This window comes from Panthera leo, chromosome C1 (assembly GCF_018350215.1).
Source record: "Panthera leo isolate Ple1 chromosome C1, P.leo_Ple1_pat1.1, whole genome shotgun sequence".
In the NCBI taxonomy this organism is placed as follows: Eukaryota; Metazoa; Chordata; class Mammalia; order Carnivora; family Felidae; genus Panthera; species Panthera leo.
Window position 1 is genome coordinate 71,246,514 of NC_056686.1, and position 27,019 is coordinate 71,273,532.

The window sequence follows — 27,019 nt, forward strand, 5'->3', positions numbered from 1 at the left end:
CAGATGGCAAAGGTGTTCCAGACCATCAGCCAACAACATCCTGGTACTAGAAGTTTTGAGTAACACACAGACAGGAGGTTTCTTTCTCTTAAGTCACATATTTCACATGGGAGTAATCATTAGTTACCAAGTATAATTGAAGATATTTTGGTTTTTTTTCCGTATGAATGAAGTAGGAGGAGCTGCCGAAAGACCTATCATTGAATACTATAATCCAACATCTTGTGTGTGTGTGTTTTGTCCTAACAAAATAGTGTTGAAATAGCCCTGCAGCAAAATGAAATCATGAACACATTTATTGATGACTGGAAGTGCCTGGCAGAAGAAGAAGGCACCTTTGGAGACAAAACTGATACCCACCTGAAAGAGTACCAGTCCTTTACCGACCTTCATAACCTAACAGAGAATATGGTCACTTCCGTCTCATGGCATCCGACTATCTATGGTGAGATGACCGTGACTGTGGTTCTCTTTGGTGAGGGCGAGGAAAGTCTTTTGCTTTTATATGTAAAATTACACACTACCTAAGTATCTCAGTTTCAGTAAGACAACTTCCAATTGCTGAGTGCACCTGCCGGGATCTTTCTTGGCATCCTGCAGTCCTGTGTTCTCCTAGCACCTCACTGTGACCTCTACAAGGACAGAACCAAGCTCAAGCCAGGGAAGTGACTGTCTCAGGTCACCCAGCTGGTGAAATGCTGAATCTGGATTTGCCTCAGCCTCTTGGGACTCCCAAGGCTAGCTCCATTCCGCCTGATACTCTTCCTCTCTGATTACAGGGCAAGAGAGGGAACACACCTCCTTTGTTTGTTTTTTTTTTTTATGTTTACTTATTTTTGAGAGAGTGCAAACAGGTGAGGGACAGAGAGGGCAGGGCAGAGGATCCAAAGCCTGCTCTGCACTGACTGCAGCCAGTCGATGTGGGGCTTGAATTCATGAACCTTGAGATCATGACCTGAGCTACAAAGTAGGTTGCTGAACCAACTGAGCCACCCAGGCACCCCAAACACACCTCCTTTAAATCACTCAGCAGCCAAGGGGGGTAGCCCCATGTGCAAATGCAACTAAGCAGAGAAAAATGTCCTTTCCCTCTTTTTTCCTCTTCCCCTCCTCCACATTGGCCTTTTTCTCACACAAAAAATTTTTTTCTTACTAAATCTTTGAAGTTTACTGTTTATTTTATACTAACAGTACATCTCAATTTGGACTGACCACCTTTCAAGTGCTAAATTAGCAACATGTGGCTACTGGCCACCGTATTACACAGTAGAGCTCAAAGAGACTCTTGGTGTCTTATTGAATATATTTGTTTCATCAAAGTGGAAATGAATAGTGACCATGTAGAGCAATAAAACCTACAAACACTTCTCCATGTACAGTTGCTGCAGGTTTTAACTTCTAATTGTGTCTCAATCAGGGCTAATAGCTGTGTCAGTGGCTGTAAGACTCTCCCTTGAAGACAGAGTCCACTTTTCTGGTAAATTATTGCTGCAGCCATCACTAATTCTTTTCTGGAGTTTCTCCGATCCCATACATCCTCAGGTAATTGAGGAGAGTTGCCCACATAGTCTAAAAATATCAAATACTATGTTCACGTTTATCTTTAGCAGTTTTAATTGCAAAGTACTTTATAGTTACTTAATATGGTAAGCTGTTATAAAGTTAGGCTTTCTTTGATTCAGAATTTGTCATCAATTTGAGCAAGACTAAAGTTTACAGTCAGTTTATTGAAAAAATCAATATGTTATTTTCAAAAAAGATTTTAAGAGGAACGTTAAACCATTCTTAAAAAGCAAACTCTTTTATGGGCTTCCTTTAAACACTATTTGTTCAAATGCAAATAAATTTTAATTTCACATGAATTTCCTCAGTTCCGAGGATCACCAGTAGGTGATGGTAATGAGTACAGACACCTGTGTGGGAAACACAGGGGTGCAGGGTGGGGGTGGGGACCATGGCCCCAGAAAGGGTACAGCCCATCTGTGGGCACAGCGACTCTTCAGCTCTCTTGTTGCCAGGTGTTGTACTTGTCAAAGGAATCCAGATCAGAAATTTTGAGTGAAATCTCCCAATTTTTAAATAGTTCAACTAAAACCAAACCAAATGCACAAATCAACCCAAATAAGGCTGAGGACTGGGTTTGCCCCACAGGGTTCTCTTTCCGTCATCTGCTCAAAAACAGTTTTATTTAGGGTGCTTTATAGTGTTAGATTAAGTTTTTTTTTAATGTACTTAAATATAATATTTTGTTTCTATAAAGTATTATATAACTAAGTCTTCCCCTAATAAAACCTAGCCTTCCTCCCTTCCTTCTTCCCTAATTCATCTGAATTCAGGCAGTTTTACTATAATAGATTGGGGTACTTTAATTATTATAGACCTAGAGGTCAAAATAGCAGATCCCTGGTTCTTTCTTGTCAGCCTACTTACCACAAAAATGATGCCATTCTCTCACTGGGGTTTTCTAACATCTTCTAGTGGAGTAGAATTACTCACCAGTCCACAATGTGGAAGTGTGGCTGAACTTTCAGACAAAAAGGAGGAAAGAAGGACCTTTTCCTCTATTTTAAAGACTAGCTTTTTAAAAAACAAGCAAATTATTTATTAAAGAAATAATACAAATGATTTCTTTTGTCTTTGTTCTATCAAAACTATAGGAGAATTTTTTTTAAATTTATTTTGGAAGTAGAGTTTTCTCTAGAATCCACAGAGTGTCAAATAAACAAAGATGATTAGCTCCAGTTCCAGTCTGAAACCTTTAGCTCAGGGGTGGCAAACCAATGGCCTCTGGGCCCCTTCTTTCTTTTTTTTTTAACTTTTTTATTAAATTTTTTTTTAACATTTATTCATTTTTGAGAGACAGAGACAGAGCATGAGCAGGGAAAGGGTAGAGAGAGGAAGACACAGAATCCAAAGCAGGCTCCAGGCTCTGAGCTGTCAGCACGGAGCCTTACATGGGGCTCGAACTCACGAACTGCAAGATCATAACCTGAGCGGAAGTTGGACACTCAACTGACTGAGCCACCCAGGCACCCCAGGGCCCCATATTTCTGATGGTTTTGTTTAAAGAAGAACAGTAACCATGCAAGGATTTTGCTTGGTGGTAACATATTAACACAGGTGCCAAAGAGATTTAATATACCTATTCCTTACAGGGCCTCCTTCTTACCCTCCAGGCACTTGAGTTTGTTCACCTTCTGTGTTTGGTATTATTTTAAAATTTGAACTATTATCAGTGGCCAACACCTTTATTTTTTCTCATTCAACGAATTTTCTTTTTGAGTGCTCACTCTGTGCCAGGCTAGCTAGACAGTGGGGAACAAAACAGACAAATATCTTGTCCTCACAGAGCTTACCTTCATACTTCTCAGAAACACTTAGCTTAGTCTTTTTGTTTATAAAAAAATTAAAACATCTCCCAGCAATGACCCATGGAAGGTGGAGGAAGGGGAGACCTGGGCCCCTTGAGAATATAGCTCTCTCATACACGTAGCCAACATGCACAATACAATTTAGCAAAAGCAGTTTCCCATCCAGAGGTAGGATTCTGGGAATAGACTCTATGTCCACATTTCTTATAGATAGCTATACAATTCAACTTTTGATTGTCTCAATATTATTTTCTCACTATGATCTTAATAGGTTTTCTCACTCTCTCTTGAATTTGGGGGGTTTACTTTAGTTAATGCTGGAGAGCCCAGATGACATCTTCTGCTTCAAGTTCTGTCCGAGTGACCCTAATATCATTGCTGGAGGCTGCATAAATGGGCAGGTATTTATGGATTTTTTTTTCCCCAGCTATTTGTTAATTTAGATAATATTGGTAGGTTTTTGTTTTTTTTTTTTAAACATAAGGAGCCAATTTAGCAGAAGGAAAGCATGCCAATATTGTGCCAAGAACTGGGGTATACAGATGTGTTAGACATGGTATCAGGGCTCTCGGTGTCCCGGATAATCTACTTATAACTGCAACAAAATCGGGTCAAATCTGTTCGTATTGTTGGAATAGAACTGAACGTTGTACAAGATTCCACAGAAGACCATAAAACACAAGCTAATATTAATACCTCTTGGTTACGAGTCCTCTTCTAACATTTCCCTGGTGATAGCAGTCAGGGACTGGTCCAGAATTTGAACAGAAATTCACTGGAAAAACATATATTTATTACTGAACTGACATATGTATAATTTGATACCATATTTGCTTTTTTCTTCTTTTCCTTTCTTTAAAAAATATTTTAATTTATTGTTTGAGAGAGAGGAGTGGGGAGAGGAGCAGAGAGAGAGAGGGGGACTGAGGATCTGGAGCGGGCTCTATGCTGACAGCAGAGAGCCTGACGCAGGGCTCAAACTCACGAACCATAGGATCGTGACCTGAGCTGAAGTCCTACACTTAACTGACCGAGCCACCTAGGAGCCTCTCTTCTTTTCCTTTCAAGTTAGCTAAGTTATATGAAATTTAGATCCTGTCTTCCAATTGCCTGTTTCTCTAATAAAGCAAAACAATAATCTTAAAGTTGTTTTATGATCATAATTTAAATTCACTGTGACCCCGTGAGTGTGACCATTAAGGACATATGGTCTTCTGTTGTGTGGCTAGGAAAACTTCCTTGTGATTGAAAATTTAAATGTCTACAACATCCATGACCATTTATCCAAAACCAAAACAACCGGAAAATAAAATTTCCCCCTCAGTTTTGTTCAACAATAATTGGTGGTCAGAATGATGACCCAGAGCCCTGTAAATCCTGAAATGCTTTCAGTTGCTCATTATGAAGGTGATATGACTTTGTTTAAGAATATTTTAGAAAAGGGGCGCCTGGCTGGCTCAGTCAGAAGAGTCCTGGACTCCTGATCTCAAGATTGTGAGTTTGAGTCCCAGGTTGGGTGTAGAGATTATAGAGATTAAAGAAATAAATAAAAACTTTTTAAAAAGAGAATATTTTAGAAAAGCAAATGATGAAAATAAAATAACCCGCAATTCTGTAATCCTGACATGTTAACATTTTAGTGTGTTGAAGTGACTTTTAATCATTGAAAATTATTCTAATTTAGTGTTGCACATTCCAGTTTATTCTCATTTTTCCAAAAATGATGAACCGTGTATACGCAAATTTGGAGTTGGCTAGAATATTCAATTAAGTAGAAGTCATCATTTTCCAGCCTTTTTGGACAATTGGGTATCTGTGCTTCTGAAGAACAGGTAAAGCATCTCTCCCCACAATTACAGCACTTTCCCAAAGACAGAGGAAGAAGTCTTCCCAAAGCAGAGGAAATTACATACCGTTCATCTTGGAGTTAAAAAAAAAAAACAAAAAAAAACTACTAGCCTTTATTAACACAAGCAGAAGCACCAAAATCAAAGTGCTAAAAATACTTTTTAGAGGAGAAAACATTCTTTTCCCTATTAAAAGTTGCTGACTTACTAAGGATAGAGGCTAAATTTGATTATCCTTCAGGGTCATTGATTTATCGGATTGTATGCCAATACCAATAGGTCTTAAAAAATCTTTAAAACCCAATTAGCTATTTCCTGGAAATATGTTGTAATAACATTTACTTCTGTTTTAGATTGTCCTGTGGGATATTACTGCACATGCAGATCGCATAGAAAACATCAAGACAGGAGGTAGCAGAAGTAAAAAAGCCACGCTCAAGGTTAGCTTTTTAGAACTTTTCCCTCACAAGTTTTTCCAATTCAGGAGTTCATCAAAAAGCACATAACAGAACTGCCAAGCTAAACAAAGTCTCAACAGAGCGGGAGGAAAAAGTATTATTTCCCACGCCTTCACATCTGTTTGCGGACATGTTCTGAATCACCTTTATGTAGGCCCTTGTTTAAGAAGTCAGTAAAACAAGTCTCATGGTCTGTCTGAGGATGGTAGGTTATTTTTGTTGTCAAATAAAATAAAGGGACCAGGTGACTTGCCTACAATGATGTCGTGGAAAGAGTACGGGACAGAAGGGCCATGCATCTAGGCTCCGGATGATAGTCCTGTGAGTTTGGACAGGCCCTCTCACCCCAGCAAGCATCGATTTTCTCATGTGTGAAACGAAGGGGTTACAGTCTTTCTGATAATAATATCCTGTGATTTTGCAAAGCTGTGGATGCTGCCAAGAGGGTTGAGGAAAGATTCCTCGGCTCCCGACACAGTACGGACCCACCATATTGCACAGCTCTACCCCAGCTCTTCAGCCTGAGCAGCAACAGGCCTCTCACCAAGACACGGCGGGACGTGGCCTTCTGCGCGCGCACGAAACACTCCTTCAGAAATGGGATCTCACTGATTCTGTAGGGGGTGGGTCAATAATTCTTGTTAAATTTGAGAGCTTAGATTAAGCTGAAGGGAAAGTACATAATCTTATTACCTTAATATAGGATATGCAGAAACACTAATTTATGTTTTTCTCTGAACTAGTATTTCTCCAAGTTAACTAGTTGTAGATGGAATAACTAGTAAAGTATGAATTCACTCATTAGCTCGGTGAAAGCAGCACGTAACGTTCTCTTGACGTTTTTCCAGCCCATGTTTCTCCTTGAACCAGACAGTAATAAAGAAGCGATGTATATCAGACACTGCGCAGTCTCCTCGATAGAAAATGGTCATAAGAAAGTAATTACAGATATACACTGGCTGTCTGACACATTTGAGGTGAGTCTTGATGGTTTCATAGTTCTCTCCTGCTGGATTGTACATTCTCGGAAGATCTTCATTCAAAGATTTTATTCAAGTCAACAATTCATTTACATTTAAATCATGAAATAACCGGGAAGCAGGCGTCAAATGGTTGTGTCAGTGTTGCCTGGCCAATACCCAACTTGGAGATCAGAATAAGGCCAATGTTTCAACTTCAATGGTTTATAAACCACTGAACGATGTAGATGGTGTCAACATTGATATACTACAATAGTGGAGAAGATAAAAGTTTGATATGTAAAAATAGAGTGCAAATATTTTATACCCTTAGCCTTTGTGGGTTTAAAAGTCATGATTTCAGGGGCCTCTGGGTGGCCCAGTCGGGCATCCGAGTTCGGCTCAGGTCATGATCTCACCGTTTGTGAGTTTGAGCCCCTTGTCGGACTCTTGTGCTGACAGCTTGGAGCCTGGAGCCTGCTTCGGATTCTGTCTCCGGCTCTCTGCGCCTCCCCTGCTCAAGCTCTGTCTGTCTGTCTGTCTCTCTCAAATATAAATAAACATTAAAAAAAATTTTTTAATAAAAAAATAAGTGACGATTTCAGCTAGTTGGAGCAGGCGACTCTGAAGCGCTGTGACATATAATAATGTGCTATTTTGCCAAGGCACCTTTGAACTGGTGGGTGAGAACTGGTCATGCAGTGAGTGAGTCCAGCTGACTGCCCAGCATCCACAGTGCAGTTTGGTTTCATAGTTCTGTACCTGACTCACCAAGTCTGGTGTCAGTGAATTTGGAGACTGGTAAGCTCCCCAGATGTCTCCCTCGGAGACCCTGAGGGTCTCCCGTGTACTTTCAGAATATCAAAGCCTATGATGAGAAAGTAAAGTTATAAAAGGCAATTCGCCTTTCAATGTATTCAAATGGATTATGCAAACAAACAATACTTTTAAGACTCATAATGGACCAAAACAAACAGCCCAGATAGTTTCTATTACCTATAGAAGTTTGACATATGGTAATGGAAGGAACTCTCAGCCCCAACTTCATTTCAGCTCACACCATATACACAAATTAATTCAGATGATTATAAAGTTAAATAAAAATAGCAAATCACAGGAAAAATGTAATACAGCAAAATAGAATATCATAGAATAGCATAGTTCTAGATCGAGGACAGTTTTCTAAGCTAATTAATGTTGAAAGAAATTCAAAACATACACGTGTAAATTTCTAAATTAAAAAATAAAAAGCAAACAACAAAATGGAAAATATTGGTCTCAAATATGGTAAATACAAAATTTCCAGTAAATAAAATATATACTGTATACTATACAATATAACTATATACAATATACTATATACTAACTATATATAATTAGTAGATAAACACGAAAATCATTCAGGCTTTTTAGTATCAAAGAAATTAATTATAAAGCAACAATAATATACTATTCTGGACCTATTTATTTTTTCAATGAAAATTTAATAAATAATAAATAATAAATAATAAATTTAATAAATAATAATACCCTGTGTTCAAAAGGATGCAATGGTGAGGGGCGCCTGGATGGCTCAGTCGGTTAAGCGTCCGACTTCAGCTCAGGTCATGATCTCACGGTTCGTGAGTTCGAGCCCTGCATTGGGCTCTGTGCTGACAGCTCAGAGCCTGGAGCCTGTTTCCGATTCTGTGTCTCCCTCTCTCTCTCTGACCCTCCCCCGTTCATGCTCTGTCTCTCTCTGTCTCAAAAAAAAATAAACATTTAAAAAAAAAATTAAAAGGGATGCAATGGTGAAACCAGTAAACTCTAACATTGCTGGTTCCAACATAAAACTTTTGGAATACAATTAGTCAATGTAGTTCTTAAATCATCCAAATTTTCAACGTTTTGAACAGTAATTCAAATTGTGGGAATTCATATTCATAAGAAATAATCCAACTCAGGGGCGCCTGGGTGGCTCAGTCGGTTAAGTGCCCAACTTCGGCTCAGGTCATGATCTCATGGTTCGTGGGTTCCAGCCCCGCATCAGGCTCTGTGCTGACAGCTCAGAGCCTGGAGCCTTCTTCACATTCTGTGTCTCCCTCTCTTTGCCTCTCCCCCACTCATGCTCTGTCCCCCCCCCCCCTCAAAAATAAAGAAACATTAAAAATATTTTTTTAAAAAAGAAATAATCCAACTCGTGCCTCAAGATACAAAATTATATGCACATCTTAACAAACTGTGTCAAAATGTATTCATGAAAAGAGACTGGAAAAGAATATAGGTTAGAATTATATTTGATTTTAAAACCTACTTTCCAAATGTCTATAATATTATACTATGTTGTTGCTGTTTTTAAAATCATTAAAACATAAAAGCCCAGGCAAGCACGCTTCTGGGCTCTCGCCCTGCACTTCATACCGCAGCGAAGGTTCAGCAGAGGGAGAGGCGCACAGACTCTGGGTTGCTTATCAGATCTGAGTACAAGTTGGCAGCAGTTGGGAACCTGAGAGGGTTCAGACCGTGGTGGCCTCAGCCAGCTTTCCAGGGTCTTAATTCCTGTGCCTTCTACCGGCCGCAGCAATACAGCACCTGTCTCCCTCCTCCCGCCCCTACTCTCACTGCTTATTTGCTGTTAGAGCCCCTGCCTTTGTTTACTTTTTGCTCATCAGGAAAATAGGGAACCGGGGAAAGTCATGTTTCCCTATGGATTCAAGAGCAGCACTTTCATAGATTGCCACAAATCCTTTCACCTCGTTTCAAAGCTAGCTGCTTGGAATTTGGGACCTTCTAGGACCCTGAGGAGCCATTAACTGTGCTAGGTGGCTGTGGGTATCTAATGTAACACTAAGCGTCTTCTCCACTGACCTTATCTGCTTAACAATCTCATAAAACCTCCTGTTTCATTCCACCATTAATAGTAAAAAACAAAAGAGCCTACGATTCTAATTATAATGGATCATCAAATTATGATACACCATCTATATGTTATAAGACTATTAAAATGATTTATGAGTACATAGGAAAATGTTCAAATGATATCAACTGAAAAATCTAAGGACAGAAATTTTTACGCATGCTAATTAAAACTATGTAAAAATGTTTCTGTGAAAAAAGACTGGAAAAAATATATGGCAGAATTATACTTTATCTTAAAACCTATTCTCCAAATTTCTGTGACAGTGTTATATTCCTTTAATAAAAATTAAAACCTGAAAATATTTAAATAGTAAAAAGCTATGAGGAAAGTCATTACTGTTGTAGGTACACGGAATTTACTTCTTATGTTTTTAAAAAACAGATTAACAGAATGGGTTCTGTCTTTGAGAATCGAAATGGAATATGCTGTCAACTTGTCACATGTTCGGCTGATTGGTAGGTCTTTGTTAGTGTTCATGGGTCAATTCAACATGGGGGGGGTGGGGGGGGCAGGAAGGTTTCCCCACAGTTCTAGCAAGCAATGCTCTGGACACCAGCTGGGTGTCTTACAACTCAACTCACTTCTGACACTATCTGCCGGGATTCACAGGTTAAGGTTCAGTCCTACCTGACTGCTCTCTCCACCCCTCACTCTCGCCACCCCCTTTCCCCTGCCATCTCAGATGCCAGTCACAAGCCCAGGTTGTTACCTGTACTTCTGACTGACTTGCTGTAGATTGGAAGTTCCCAAGATTCCCTCTTCAGGTTGGATTAATATGCTAGAGCAGGTCACAGAACTCAGAGAAACAATTTACTTACTAGATTACTGGCTTATTATAAAAGGATGTAATTCAGGAACAGTCAGATGGAACAGATGCTTAGGGCAAGGTATGGGGAAAAAGCTAGGAGCTGCCATGCCCTCTCTGGTGCTCACTGTCCCCAGTCTCCATGTGTTCACTAACCAGGAAACTCTGAAGCCTATCCTCTTGGGGTTTTACGGAGGCATCATTACACAGATACCATTGATAGAATAATTGGCCATTGGCGACTGAACTCCCGCACCTCTCCCCGCCCCGGAAGTCAGGGGGTGAACTGAAAATTCCAACTCTCTAATTGCAAGGTTGCCTCCACTGGCAACCAGCCTCCATCCTTAGGTGTTTTCCAAAGGTCACCTCATTAACATAACAAAAGGCACCTTTACCACCCTCAAACATCTAGGAAATTCCAAGGGTTTTAGAAGCTCTCTGCTAGAATCCTGGAGGAAGATCAAATTTATATATCTTACAATTCACAATATCACAGTATTATTTTAAACATTACCTAAAATGTTTTCATACTATATATCCTTTTTTTCCTAGATGCTTCTAAAATCATTATCTTCTTCTGTTCCTTAAATAATCTTTATTGTAGCAATTAAACCTGATATAATAACAGGACAGAAGAGATTGTTGCTGGTTGAAAAAATATTTTTATAAATACAAATATGTTGTAAAAAGAATTAACGAGGCTTCATGGTTGTTAATGTTGTATAACATTATCCATAGTTATGCTGCTTCTTTATATTCTCATATTTGTAAATTTACATTCAATTTTATCTCACAAAGATTACAACAGTTAATTGGGAAAGCTTCTTTTTGAAAGTGGAAAAGTTTTACATTAAAAAAAATTTTTTTTAATCTTTATTCTTGAGAGAGAGAGAGACAGAGTGCAAGCAGGGGAGGAACAGAGAGAGAGGGAGACACAAAACCCCAAGTAGACTCCAGGCTCTGAGCTGTCAGCACAGAGCCTGATGTGGGGCTCAAACCCATGAACCATGAGATCATGACCTGAGCTGATATTGGATGCTCAGCCGACTGAGCCACCCAGGCACCCCAGAAGTTTTACATTTTTATTGCATATTTATAAAAGTTTTTTTTTAATAAACAATTTGATAACTATGTCGGAGAATGTGCATTTAAATAAAATCACATCTCCCAATTTCTGGAACTAAAAATTCACAATGAAGTAGGAAATATGAAGAGTGATATTATTTATCTAGCATCCAAATACTGGCAAAACTTGTCCATTCCAAATAGCTTTAACCCCAATAGAATAAATGACACTTCAAGGCATAGAAGTTGACAGCTATGCAGTGGAAGATGAAGGTATATGTAACATTAACAGCAGCCATGGGCAAAGGGTCAGGGAGACATGATTAATCCTATGGACACATATTGGGTAAGGTTCTGTGACTGCAGGCAAAAGAAATTGACTATGGCTAACTTAAGGGGATAAAATCAATTTATTGGAAGTTTATGCCAATACTAATAAGTTTACTATTTTTATATTTACAACTACCCTGAAAAATACTTATGGATAGAGAAAATGAGACTTTGAAGGCAAACACATTATCTACCAATAACTCACTATACATATAGTGAGGTGTACATACACCAATATCCTATACTATATATAGGTAGTAAGTAATGATACTGCAGAATCAAAAAAAGAGCAGACTCAGGCCTCAGAAAAAAACCCATGGATTTGGGTAGCTGGAATGAATGCCTAGCTCCTTCCATCTGATTGGATCAGTTCTAACATGACTTTTTTTCCATCAAATTCACCCCTTTGGCCAGGGAGGTAATGGTAGGGCACCTTGAGTGACAACTCCAACCTGACCGCATGAAATGGGGAAGGGCAGTTCCCCAAAGGACCATTAGAATGTTCCTGCTAAAAAAGTAAAAGGGCATGGGGGTGGGGGGGATTATTGCCCAAAAGGGCCACCAGTAGGGTCATATGAAATATTTACACAACAATTAAAATTGTTATGGTTTCACGGAGAAGTGTTTATGGTATGATATTGATTATAAACAACAAAATGCAAAGCTATACTGTTGTTCGGTAGCCTTGGAAAACATCTAGAAGCACTGAACAGACTTAAAATATTACACGTTTTATATTTAAGACACAGGTCCTTGATTGTTGGTTATAATGATGGCCCTTGAATTTGGAAATATTCCAGAAGAGTCTAGAAATAATCCCTTCAAAAGTTGTTTTTAAAAAGTTTATGCATTTAGAAAAGCTAACTTTTAGTTATTTGAAAAACTTACCAGTTCTAATCTTTATACTTCAGCCATGCCAAGGTCTTATAATATAGAATAAGAGAAAATAAGGTCCCAGGGTGCCTGAGTGACTCAGTCAGTTAAGCATTTGACTCTTGATTTCAGCTCAGGTCATGATCTTAGGATTCATGAGACCAAGTCCCAAGTTGGGTTCTGTGTTGACAGTACACAGCCTGCTTGGAACTCTGTCTCTCTCCTTCTCTCTGTCCCTTCCCTACTCACACTCACTCTCACTCTCTCAAAATAAATAAATAAACTTTAAAAAAATAAAATAAGGTTCCATTAATAAAAAATATGGCTAAACAATGGGATATTACACAGCTACTAGAAAAGAATGAAATCTTGCCATTTGCAACAACATGGATGGATCTAGAAGGTATAATGTTAGGTGAAATAAGTCAGTCAGAGAAAGCCAATTATCATATTATTTCACTCGTGTGGAATTTAAGAAACAAAAAAAAGAAAAAAAGAGACAAACAAATAAACAAACAGACCAAAAAACCACTCTTAACTATAGAGAAAAACTGATGGTTACCAGAGCGGAGGAGGGAGAGGGGATGGATGAACTAGGTGAAGGGGATTAAGAACACACTGATCCTAGTGAGCCTTGAGTAATGTATAGAATTGTTGAATCATTACTTTGTACACATGAACCTAATATAACACTATATATTAATTATGTTGGAATTTAAAAAATAAATTAATAAAAGAAAAAGAATATGTGACTGATTCACAGAAAGTCCAACTGAAGTTACATGTATTTAGCAAAATCATTTCATGGATAATGCAAATTAATGCTATAAATGAGATTTAAGAAGATCTTTGTAATTTGGAAAAACAGTTTTAAAACAACTATAGTTATAGTTTAAAGCAGATTTTTATGTGTCATTTGTGGTGTTCTCCAAGGATTTATATTTTGACAACATAAAAATGATTAATACTTTCATGAATTTTAACTGTTCATTATTAAGATGAATAAATGATTAATATTAAGTCACATAAATGAATATGTTTTGTTAGTCTTACTTGAATTACTATCTGTTTATCTAAATACTTTAACTTACACATCTAAATTCTTTAATAATGTCTTAAATTTATTAATCAGTTTCTTCATAACCTCAGTGATAGAAATTAGGGAGCTAATACAGCATATTCTTCGCCATCCTCAACACATGTTTTCACATAATTAACACAAAGGCACTTTTATACTAAAATAGTGTACAAGTATCATTATAAATGTGTTACCAAGTTCATTACACTAAAAATAATACTTTATATATAATGTGTGGAACATTATAAAGAATTTTCACATACATTATCTCATTTGATTTTTATAGTCAATCTGTAAGGAAGGAGAAAAAAGACGAGAAATAACCTTTATTGGATGCTTACTATGCACAAAGCACATTAAATCCAACATTGCCTGTGTAAATATACATATATTTATATGATATATTAATTTACATTATATATTATATATTTATAATATATATTTATGTATCATATCTCTTATACATGACACCAAAAACATAAGCAATAAAAGAAAAAAGATAAATGGAAATTCACCAAAATTTTTGTGCTTCAAAAGGCACTATCGAAAAGTTAAAAAAGACAGCCCACAGAATGGAAGAACATATTTGCAAATCATATGTCTGATTAGAAATTTCTATCCAGAATATGAAAAATTCTTACAACTCAACAACAAAAAGTCAAAAAACCCAATGTAAAAGTGAGCAGATTACCAATAGACATTTCTCCTCTCAAAATAGCAAATGGCCAATAAACACATGAAAAGGTGTTCAACATTACCTATGAGGGAAATGCAAATTAAAACCACAATGAGCCAGTTTGATCAAAAAGAAAAAGGAAGTGACCCAAATAAATAAAATTAAGAATGAAAGAGGAGAGACCACAACCAACACAGCAGAAATAAAAACAATAAGAGAATATTATGAGCAATTATATGCCAATAAAATGGGCAATCTGGAAGAAATGGACAAATTCCTAGAAATATATACACTACCAAAATTGAAACAGGAAGAAATAGAAAATTTGAACAGACCCATAACCTATAAGGAAATTGAATTAGTAATCAAAAATCTCCCAAAAAACAAGAGTCCAGGGCCAGATGGCTTTCCAGACGAATTCTACCAAACATTTAAGGAAGAGTTAACACCTATTCTTTTGAAGCTGTTCCAAAAAATAGAAATGGAAGGAAAACTTCCAAACTCATTCTATGAAGCCAGTATTACCTTGATACCAAAATCAGACAGAGACCCCACTAAAAAGTAGAACTATAGACCAATATCCCTGATGAACATGGATGCAAAAATCCTCAACAAGATATTAGCCAACCGGATCCAACAATACATTAAAAAAACTATTCACCACGACCAAGTGGGATTTATACCTGGAATGCAGAGCTGGTTCAATACCTGCAAAACAATTAACGTGATGCATCACATCAATAAAAGAAAGGACAAGAACCATATGATCCTCTCAATAGATGCAGAGAAAGCATTTGACAAAATACAGCATCCTTTCTTGATAAAAACCCTCAAGAAAGTAGGGATAGAAGGAGCATACCTCGAGATCATAAAAGCCATATATGAATGACCCAATGCTAATATCATCCTCAATGGGGAAAAACTGAGAGATTTCCCCTAAGGTCAGGAACAAGACAGGGATGTCCACTCTCGCCACTGTTATTCAACATAGTATTGGAAGTCTTCGCCTCTGCAATCAGACAACACAAAGAAATAAAAGGCAAGAGGAGGTCAAACTTTCACTCCAAATTGGCCAGGAGGAGGTCAAACTTTCACTCTTCGCAGATGACATGATACTCTATATGGAAAACCCTAAAGATTCCACAAAAAAACTGCTAGAACTGAATCATGAATTCAGCAAAGTTGCAGGATATAAAATCGATGTGCAGAAATTGGTTGCATTCCTATACACCAACAATGAAGCGACAAAAAGAGAAATCAAGGAATCGATCCCATTTACAGTTGTACAAAAAACCATAAAATACCTAGGAATAAATCCAACCAAAGAGGTAAAAAACCTATACACTGAAAACTATAGAAAGCTTATGAAAGAAATTGAAGAAGACACAAAAAAATGGAAAAAGATTCCATGCTGCTGGATAGGAAGAACAAATATTGTTAAAATGTCAATACTACCTGAGGCAATCTACACATTCAATGCAATCCCTATCAAAATAACACCAGCATTCTTCACAGAGCTAAAACAAATAATTCTAAAATTTGTATGGAACCAGAAAAGACCCCGAATAGCCAAAGCAATCTTGAAAAAGAAAACCAAAGCAGGAGGCATCACAATCCCAGACTTCAAGCTATACTACAAAGCTGTAATCATCAAGACAGCATGGTACTGGCACAAGAACAGACACTCAGATCAATGGAACAGAATAGAGAACCCAGAAATGGACCCACAAATGTATGGCCAACTAATCTTTGACAAAGCAGGAAAGAATATCCAATGGAATAAAGACAGTCTCTTCAGCAAATGGTGCTGGACAGCGACATGCAAAAGAATGAACCTGGACCACTTTCTTACACCATGCACAAAAATAAACTCAAAATGGATGAAAGACCTAAATGTAAGACAGGAAGCCATCAAAATCCTCAAGGAGAAAGCAGGCAAAAACCTCTTTTATCTTGGCCGCAGCAACTTCTTATTCAACACGTCTCCAGAGGCCAGGGAAACAAAAGCAAAAATGAACTACTGGGACCTCATCAAAATAAAAAGCTTCTGCACAGCGAAGGAAACAATCAGCAAAACTAAAAGGCAACAGACAGAAGGGGAGAAGATATTTGTAAACGACATATCAGATAAAGGGTTAGTATCTAAAATCTATAAAGAACTTATCAAACTCAACACCCAAAAAACAATCCAGTGAAGAAATGGGCAAAAGACATGAATAGACACTTCTCCAAAGACATCCAGATGGCCAACTGACACATGAAAAAATGCTCAACTTCACTTATCATCAGGGAAATACAAATGAAAACCACAATAAGATACCACCTTACACCTGTCAGAATGGCTAACATGAACAACTCAGGCAACAACAGATGTTGGCGAGGATGCGGAGAAAGAGGATCTCTTTTGCATTATTGGTGGGAATGCAAGCTGGTGCAGCCACTGTGGAAAATAGTATGGAGGTTCCTCAAAAAACTAAAAATAGAACTGCCCTACGACCCAGCAATTGCACTACTAGGTATTTAACCAAGGGATACAGGTGTGCTGTTTTGAAGGGATACATGCACCCCCATGTTTATAGCAGCACTATCAACAATAGCCAAAGTATGGAAAGAGCCCAAATGTCCATCAATGGATAAATGGATAAAGAAGATGTGGTATATATATATATATATATACACAATGGAGTATTACTTGGCAATCAAAAAGAATGAAATTTTGCCATTTGCAACTACGTGGATGGAACTGGAGGGCATTATGCTAAGTGAAATTAGTCAGTCAAAGACAAATATCATATGACTTCACTTGTATGAGGACTTCAAGAGACAAAACAGATACACATAAGGGAAGGGAAACAAAAATAATATAAAAACAGGGAGAGGGATAAAACATAAGAGAGTCATAAATATGGAGAACAAACAGAGGGTTAGAGGAGGGGGTGTGGGAGGGGGGATGGACTAAATGGGTAAGGGGCACTAAGGAATCTACTCCTGAAATCATTGTTGCACTATATGCTAACTAATTTGGATGTAAATTTAAAAATAAATAAATAAATAAAATTAAAAATAAAAAAAAGATTGCAAAAACAAAACAAAACAAAACACAATGAGACCTAAAATAGCCAAAGTGACAATCTTGATAAAAAACAAAGTTGGAGGACTCACACTTCCTGATCTCTGAACTTTCTGCAAAGTTATAACTATAGAGACAGATGTACTGACACTGGCAAAAAGACAGACACAGAAATCATACAGTACAGCAATAAACCTATATGTCTATGGATGACTGATTTTCAACAAGAGTACTGAAACAACTTAATGGAAAAAGACTAATCTTTTCAACAAATGGTGCTGAGACATTTGGCTGAATATGTGCAAGCAAAAGAATGAAGTTGGACCCTTACCTCACACCTTATACAAAAATTAGCTGAAAATGGAACAAAGATCTAAATGTAAGATGTGAAACCATGCAGCTTTTAGAAGAAAACATTAACGAACATAAGCATAAATGTTCATGACCTTGGATTAGAGAGTGATTTCCTACATATTACTTCCAAAGCACATGCAAATATAAATCTAAATCAATTTTAAATTTTTTTTCAATGTTTATTTATTGGGGGGGGGTGTTGCAGAGAGAGAGAGGGAGACAGAGAATCCAAAGCAGGCTCTGTGCTGTCAGCACAAAGTCCAACATGGGGCTGGAACCCACTAACTGTGAGATCATGACCTGAGCTGAAGTCAGAGGTTCAACCGACTGAGGCACCCAGGTGTCCCAAATCTAAATTAATTTTTATGAGACACCACTTCCCCCACTAGGATGGCTGTAATAAAAAAGACTAAAAGTAGCAAGTGTTGGCAAGGATGTGGAGTAATTTGAATCCTCACACATTGCTGATGGGAACGTAAAACTGATGCAGTTGCTTTGGAAAATAATCTAGCGGTTCCTCAAAAGATCAAACCCAGAAGTTAGCATATAACACAGCAATTACACTCCTCAGTGTATACCTAAGAGAAATGCAACCAGGAATCCACACAAAACTTATACACAAATGTTCAGAGCAGCATTCTTCATAATAGTCCATCAACTGGTGAATGGATAAATAAACTGTGGTATATTCCATACAATGGGATATTATTTGGCAATACAAAGAAATGGTGTGCTGACATGAACTTCGAAAATGTGCTAAATGACAGAAGCCAGGCACAAAAGGCCACATATTCTGATTCCATTTATGTGAAATGTCCAGAAGAGACAAATCTATACAGACAAGAGGTGGATGAGTAGTTGTCTAGGGCCGGTGGGAGGGGCTGGGGGCAATGAGGAGTGACTGCCAATCTGTACAAGATTTCTTTTTGGGGTGACAAAAATCTTCTAAAATTGACTGTGAAAAATTGAAAACCACTGAATTGTGTACTTTAAATAGGTGAATTTTGTGCTATACGAGTTAGATTTCAATAAAGTTGTTATGTTAAAAAAAAAGATGGTGTCAGTCTCCAAACTCAATTCTCCTGTAATATTCGTGTTAATACTAGCAAAGTCATGAAATAACCTTATAAACTGTATAATTTTCTATAAGATGCAAAACAGTGGCATTTCATAAAAATCTTACTTTCAGAGGTATTAAAATACAGCCATGATTACATTGCTAATGTGTAACAGCAGGAAGTATGGTAGTTCTCAGGCTATACCTCTTATTTATATTAAATAACATGTGAATTTTTTTTAAAGCACAATATGTTTTTGGGATATCAGATCACAGAAAGCTTTAACCCCACCACCAATAGAGAAAAAGAAAGAAGAAAGTATTGAAATTCCTTTTGATGTGCCATCTACTTTTTTGCATCTAGATCTCTCCTGGAAACCCCTCATTAAGGTGAGTAACACGCAGTTTAGTCCATTCTATTAGCTTATATATACTTTGTATTGTGTACATGCATTTGCATACATATATACCCACACTCTAAAAGTGGAGGAGCTCAAATTAGCATAAGACTTTATAATTTACGTATTCATTTAACCAACTGATTCTTTTATTGAGGATTATTATGATGCCTGCTTAGGTCAAGCCCAAAATCACAATTTTTGTGAACTCAAGATTGACATTTGTCCATGTATTAGCAAGCTGCAACTTATCAATGATTTGTATAATAACTATTCATGTGCATGAGCAGTTCTCTGTAAATCAGTAGGCTCTCCCGTTAGCTAGAAATGCTAATTTTGCCCCAATGTAGGCAAAATTCTGCATGTTTCGCATCTAGTAGGAAACAGTATTTTAATACCCATGAGCAAACAAAACCGAAAGTAATTGAAAGAGTAATTGCTTGCACTTTTCTTGAAAAGCAGAGCTTGAAGAAAAGCAATTTTAATTTGAGAAAGATATGGCTGTGGATGGAATATGTATGGAAAGTATGAATGAGCTTCCGATATTGATGACTTTCCTTTTTTAGAATGTGTAGTTCTAATTCCAAACTTAATACTTTTTTCCCTTTGTTGTACAAGTGTCATTATTACATTACATTACATTACATTACATTACATTACATTATTATATATTTGCTCCAAATGGAAGAGAGAGCACAGAGGGGTGAGAATATTCCTGAAGTAGCTGGGATTAAGGATTAGAAATTAGAAAGAGAGGGTTAGGAATTTTCTGTGGTAGGATTTACTTGAGCTATAAATAGTTTTAAAAGAAATGTGCAAAGACTCACCTGAGTAATTGTAAGCATGTAGACAAACATCCTGATGGAGAAACGTGGGGCAGATGCTGTGAGGGAAAAATATCCTGTTCTGGTGCAGACTCAGGGCCACTTCTGGAGCTCAGGGGCATGTGTGTCCCCAAATGGACTAAGCAGTGCCAGGCAGATGAAAAGACCCCACACAACCTTCTGGAGGTTCGTTTAACTGAAAGATTTAGGAAACAGGAGAATAAGCCCTTATTTTATATTAAAACCAAAAAGGATATATTATGAAACAGAATACACAATATTTTCAGAAATTAAACACACGAGCCTGGGATTTGGAAAGGAGCTCCTGGACAAGCACCCTTGGGTCACAAGGTTTTAGAAACTGTGGTTTAGACACTATCCCTGGGGAAAAGCAACCAGAAATCTGAAAGAGAATGGAAAAGGGACAAGGGGAGGGAGGTGGAAAACAGCCATCTGGGGGCAGATCTGTTTTTCCAATCATTTGGAAAAGCAAGAATAAATCACCCACAGGATATATAGAAATAATCTTTCTTATATGTTCTCCCAAAAGATAAGGCTGTCTAAAGGTGAAACAAGTTTAGACCACTGCCCAACCAAGATCAGCCTGAGTGAGGACCATCTCCTTTACAAAGCACAAGGTAACTGCCTTTGCTTATTAAAAAGGCATGAGGGCGTCCCTGGGTGGCTCAGTCAGTTGAGTGGCTGACTCCTCGTTTCAGCTCAGGTCATGATTTCAGGGTTGGGTTGGTGAGTTTAAGTCGAGATGGGCTCTGCACTGACAGTGTGGAGCCTGCTAGGATCCTCTCTGCCTCCCTCTCTCTGCCCCTCCTCCGCTCATTCTCTCTCTCCCTCCCTCTCTCAAAATAAATAAATTAAAAAACATTTTTAAAAAGGCATGTAATAGTTTGAGTATTAGTGGTTCCTTATGTCTACAGTGAGTTAGACGGTTGCTAAGATAGTCTGATTTGTAAAAAGAATACAGAAACTCAAACTCTCCAATATGGAACTTTATAATGGCTCTAATAACTACAGCCAACACATTAAAATTGCCTATATACACACAAAGATTTCACAGGATTCAGTTCAGCTTAGTTTCATAAACATTTATTGAGTACATTTATATATGTTTGAAAGCTCATTGAAAAATTTTTACAAAACTGTCTTAATAAGTATGCATGTGCTCAAAGAATAGTTGTATAAAATGGAACATATCTCAAGTCTAGCAAAATAAGTTATGAAATGTAAGAAATAAATTACCATTCCCAATCAGAACATAATAGAAAAATTAATATTCGTACAGCACCACCATAAAACAGAGTAGAGAAATAACAAGTGACTTTTTAACCTATCTCAACCCATACACCTTTGTTGAAATAACTGAAGGGTACACATATAAATGTCAAAGCTATTAAAATAAAGGTATGCATGAATATCCCACCCTGAGAGCAATGCATAATGGAAATGTACAAGAATCACTAGAAACTGAAGTACTTTCCAAATATTTGCCTTATCAAAAGGATTTCCATTTATAAGTTGTTGAATGTTCAGTTAAATGATAGAATATCTCAGAAACATATATATCTAATACCCAGCTTGGGCAAAACTCACTTTGAAGCTGTGTGTTTCATAGATACAACTCAAGACCTCATGCTAAAAACCAACCAACCAACCAACAAAGGGATCACTATATTTTTATGGACACTTTCTAAGCAGTATTAAAACATCTCATGTTTTTATGTATTTGGGCCTGCAAAGGCCCAAATTCCAGATTCCAGAGGGAATCGAAGTTGGGTTCTCTTCTCCACTTCTTTGTATTCAGCTATTGGCTATAATTTATTGAATTTCAGCCATGAGTCAGGTACTGTGCTAGCTAATATTGCACATGGTTTCATTCATTTAACAGTTATTTATAAAATTCTCACTTTATGCCAGGCCCCAGGAGTGTAACAATGAGTAAAACAGATGCCAATGATCATGACAATCCTGCAAACTGGGAGTTTTCATTACCATTTTATAATTAAGGAAACAAAAACTGAGAGAGGTTAATGTAACTTGTAAAGAGTAACTCATTAAATACCTTACTCTTTAAATTAATGAAAACAGATGATCATGAGGATGTTACTGCTTTTATCCAACTACTAGTAAGGACATTACTGTATCTTTTATAGTGTGCTTTTTTTCTTACTCACTTTTAACAAGTTTATTGAGGTATAATTGACATACAATAAAATGTACATGTTGAAGTATTCAATTTGATATGTATTGACAAATTAAAAATCCATGGAACCATCACTATAATCAAGATAATGAACATATCCATCACTTCCTAAAGGTGACTCACATAAAGATGCATTTTTTAACACCTCCCTCCAGCACCTCCCCCACCTCCACCTACCAGACCACCACCGATCTGCTTTCTCTCACTATGTCAGTTTGCAATTTTCTAGAACTTTATGTAATTCAAAGAGTATATGCGCTTTGGGGGGAGTCTGACTTCTTTCAGTCAGTATAATGATTTTGGAATTCATCTATGTTGTTGTATACATCAATAGTTAATTCCCTTTTATTCTAGAGTAATATTTCATCATATGGATATACTGCACATGTTTATCCATTCACCTGTTGATGGGCATTTGGGTCTTTTTCAGTGTAGGGCTATTACATATACATATACATATACATATACATATACATATACAAGCCTTTGTATGGACATATGATTTTATTTGCTTGGGTAAATACCTAGGAATGGGATGATTAAATAATATGGCAGGTGTATGTTTAACTTTTTAAGAAACTGCCACAGTGTTTTACAAAGTGGTTGCACCATTTTACATTCCAATGAGCAGTGAGGGAAAGTTCCAGTTTTTCCACATCCTCATGGATAGATGATATGGCTAGTCTTTTTACCTTAACCATTCTAAAACATGTGTGGTGATATCTCATTTGCGTTTACCTAATGACTAAAGATGTCGAGTATATTTGCATGTATTTTTTTCCATTTGTATACCTATCTTCTTTGGTGAAGTGTCCATATCTTTGATCTGTTTTTTAGTTGTGCTGTTTGTTTTCTTATTTCAGAGTTTTCAGAGCTCTTAATATATTCTGCATACTAGTCCTTTATCAGATACGTGATTTGCAAATATTTTCTCCCAGTCTATGAAATATTAAGCATTATTCTCTTAACACTGTCTTTAGAAAAGCAGAAGTTTTTAATTTTGAGGGAATACAGTTTGTTCTTTTGTGGGTCATGATTTTGGTTTTGAATTTAACCCAAGTTTGGGCTACTTTTTTTCTAGGAGTTTTATAACTAAGTTGATGATCTTTATTGAGATAGTTTTTTTCTCTGCACAAATTATGGATTGGAGTTCATTTGCGTGTAGTGTTCCAGTGCCATTTGTTGAAGACACTGTCCTTTCTCCACTGGATGGTTTTTGCACCTTTGTCAAAGATCACCTGTCCTAATATGTGTGAGTCCATTTCTGAACTCTCTATTTTGTTCTATTGATCTGTATGTCTTATCTTTACACCAATACCACATTGTCTTGATTACTGTAGCTTTGTAATTAGCCTTGAAATTAGTGCTTTCAACTTTTTTTTTCTTTTTCAAAATAGTTTTTGACCATTCTAGGTTTTTTGCTTTCCCATGTGGATATTGTATCTTTTGTCTTGGATAAGCCTGCTCTGACTTTGATTGGAATTGTGTCAAAACTGTAACTCAGTATTATGAGAATTTGGAGTCTGCCATATAAAGTCTTTTACCTCATAAGTACAGTATATCTCTCCATCTATTTAGGTCATTAATTTCTCACTGATATTTTATACCTTTCAGTGTACAGGGCTTTTGCTTCTTATGATAGGTGTCTCTAAGTCTTTCACATTTTTTGGTGTTCTAGTAAATAGTACTTTCAAATTTTTAATTTTTGATGGTTCATTACCAGTGTATAAAAATACAATTAATGTTTGAGTATTGATTTTGTATCCTTCAGTCTTCCTAAAATCACATTAGTTATCATGGCTTATTTGTAGAGGATTTATATAGGTTCTCTAGATGATAATATCATTTGGATTTTTGCTATATAGATGATAATGTCATCTGTAAATAAGGACAGTTTTACTTCTTCTTTTCTGATTTGTATGATTTTTTTCCTTACCTGATTACACTGGCTAGAACCTCTAGGGGAGAGCGTTCTTGTTTTAATCCAGATCTCAGGGAGAAAGCATTTAGTCTTTCACAAGTAAGTATGATGTTAACTGTAGGGTTTTTGTAGAAGCCTTTATCAGGTTAAAGAAGTTCCCTTTTATACACAAGTTAATGTTGGATTTTGTCAAAAGATTTTTCTGCATTTTTGCAGATGATCATGCTTTTTTTCTTTTTAAGCTTATTAATATGGTAAATTATTTTAATATCCAAATGTTAAACTAGCCTTGCATTCCTGGGATAAACTCCACTTGGCTGTGATTTAGTAATTGTAATACCTTAATTTTTTTAAAGAACAATTTTTACACTGTTATCTCTATATTTATATCTGTGTTTATTCAAAACATTTATTAAACTCTTGCAAAGCAACAGGCTCTGAGGATATAGCTGGGAAAAGCCAATTCCCTGCTTCCATGGAGCTTACATTCTGGTGGGATAGATACATATCTACATCCACTTAAGAAACGACCTATTTAAAACAAATCCTGAAGCATGCCCCCAATGTCATCAAACAGAAATACTCCCCATCAAATGAATGTTCTCTTTACAGACAAAGTCACTTGGTGGATATTTCTTCTTTCTTTCTTTCTTTCTTTTTTTTTTTTTTTCCTGTGGATATGTCTTAGAGAAATATATCTCTCTTTCTTAGAATATTATTTAACCTGATAAATTTGGCTAAATCAGTTCATAAAGGGAACGGACAAACATGTTTTTCAATTCTCAGCTGAGACTTTAATTGGCTGTGTCCCTTTACGTGTGTTCAGAAGTCTGTGTTGGCAGGCAGTACCACAAATCCTGGAGAAAATTAGATTTCACTTGGTAATCTCAATGGATCTTGCTAACACACTCCTCTTATCACTAAAGGCAGTTACCGTGGGTTGTGACTGGCCTCTTGTGTAGATGGCCAGCTCTCAGAACTTTACTTGAGATCTCATTATGGTATTTTGAATTTCCTTACGACACACTGTCAGCTATCCACCTACTCTGGCCAGACTTGAACCTATTGACTAGAATACACATGGTCATATGCTTCTTGACCATGTTCTGTGTATTGTCTGTATTGGTTCTCCTCCCCCTCCTCTCCACCAAGAATCACAAATTCAGCTATTCCACTGGCACACCCTGGGGAGCACTCTCAGGAGCATTGTTTGGTACTCTGTTGCCACCTAGTGGCTGTAGGCTACTTGGCTTTTGCCTGCCATATTAGATCCTTAGTAGTCTGCCCTTCTGAGTAGTCACTTTAAGATGTTCTTTTTTTTATTCTGTTGCGGAAGACTTTGCTCTAAAAGTTTTTGGAATTCCTACTCTGTAATTGCCTTCAGAGCCTCCGTTATATTCTCCTAAGCACTGTGGCATAGTGGTTAAGGATGTAGATTCCGGAGTTTGGGTTTAAACCCCAAAGCCACAATTTATTATTTGACCAGGTCAAATTACTATACCTCTCTGTGCCTTACTTTAAAACAAACAAACAAACAAACAAACAAAAAACTTATTTGAAAAGAGATACATGAAGATAACGGAAGCAAATAATGAAGGTAACGACTTCATGTAGTATTGAGAAGATAAAATGAGTTAATATATATACAGCTCTAAGAACAGCTCTTTGTCAACCCACAATAAATGTAAGCCACTGTATATGAGGCCTGGGCAAGCTACTTAATCTCTCTGAGCCTCACTTTATCATCCTTGAAGGAGAATTAATTCTTAACTACCTTGGGAGTTATTGCGAGAATTGAATGAAATGGTGCATGTAGAGCACACAGTTCAGTACCTGGCATGTAGTCATGTAGTAAGCATTCAGTGTTAGCTGCTACTGTTATGCTGGGCCCTGGTGATGGAAATCCATGGATGGAAAATCCATGGGGATGATGTTGATTTTAATAAATATGCAAGTTATTCCAGTCAAGTCTGAGTAAACACAGTTGATGACAACATTTTTGTCTGGCTTCATTCTCTTTAACTCCACCACATTCAACACTATCAACGTAGCCCCTTTTCTCAGAGCTCCTGCCTTGGTTTTTGTGGCTTTCCTAATACTTCTTCAGTTTCTCTTCTCTGCCCTCTTTCTCTGCTGCCCTCTCAGCGTGGATATGCCTCAAACTCAAATTTCAGTGGTATGCTTTCCACGTTCCTCACTCCTTTCAGTAACTGGGTCTACTCTTAATCTGCTGAGAATCCCCCACTTTGCCTCTTGCTATCTCTTGGGCTTAAACCCAACCTGCTCCCTCAATGTCCGTGTGTCCAGAACACAACTTGAGTCATCCCTGTCTCTCTCCTCCGGTCCCTACATCCAGTCTCTCACTTAGGAGAATTAGGTCTTCCGTGATAGCATATCTCACCTTTGCCTCTTCCTTTGTGTTACTGGCAGTGACCCCTGGATCAGGCTCTCCTTGTTAGACCAGAGGGCTCCAGACTTTTCCATCTTGCATCCCATCAAGAAAAATTTTTGAGCACATATTGCCAACAAACATGTATTTATTTACCAATTACATACACGTTCTACTCTACTAATATGTTAATGTGTATTATTTAGAAAGAGAAAAACAGACATTGAAATGAGAGTGATGAATTTGAAATATTTTAATGATTTTAATTTTATACATTAAATGGATTAAAAAAATGCCTTTTTCCTCATGTTAAATGTATATGAATAATATCTTTTAGTAAGAACAATGTGATTAAATGTACCTAGTTATTTCTTGACATGTTGATTGGCACTTTGTAATACAGCTATTTACAAGTCCGGTTTCATGT

General features: G+C 37.1%; 1 protein-coding gene across 3 annotated transcripts in view; it reads left to right on the forward strand.

Moving 5' to 3' along the window:
* DNAI3 (dynein axonemal intermediate chain 3) overlaps positions 1-27,019 on the forward strand; it is an 84,808-nt gene that overhangs the window by 35,774 nt on the left and 22,015 nt on the right. For all 3 annotated transcript variants that reach the window (XM_042952442.1, XM_042952443.1, XM_042952444.1), the window contains exons 9-16: positions 255-445; positions 1,418-1,542; positions 3,683-3,772; positions 5,572-5,658; positions 6,525-6,653; positions 9,916-9,989; positions 19,088-19,232; positions 20,615-20,702. In XM_042952442.1, the coding sequence (XP_042808376.1) occupies positions 255-445; positions 1,418-1,542; positions 3,683-3,772; positions 5,572-5,658; positions 6,525-6,653; positions 9,916-9,989; positions 19,088-19,232; positions 20,615-20,702 (929 nt within the window). The remainder of the gene's footprint in view (positions 1-254; positions 446-1,417; positions 1,543-3,682; positions 3,773-5,571; positions 5,659-6,524; positions 6,654-9,915; positions 9,990-19,087; positions 19,233-20,614; positions 20,703-27,019) is intronic.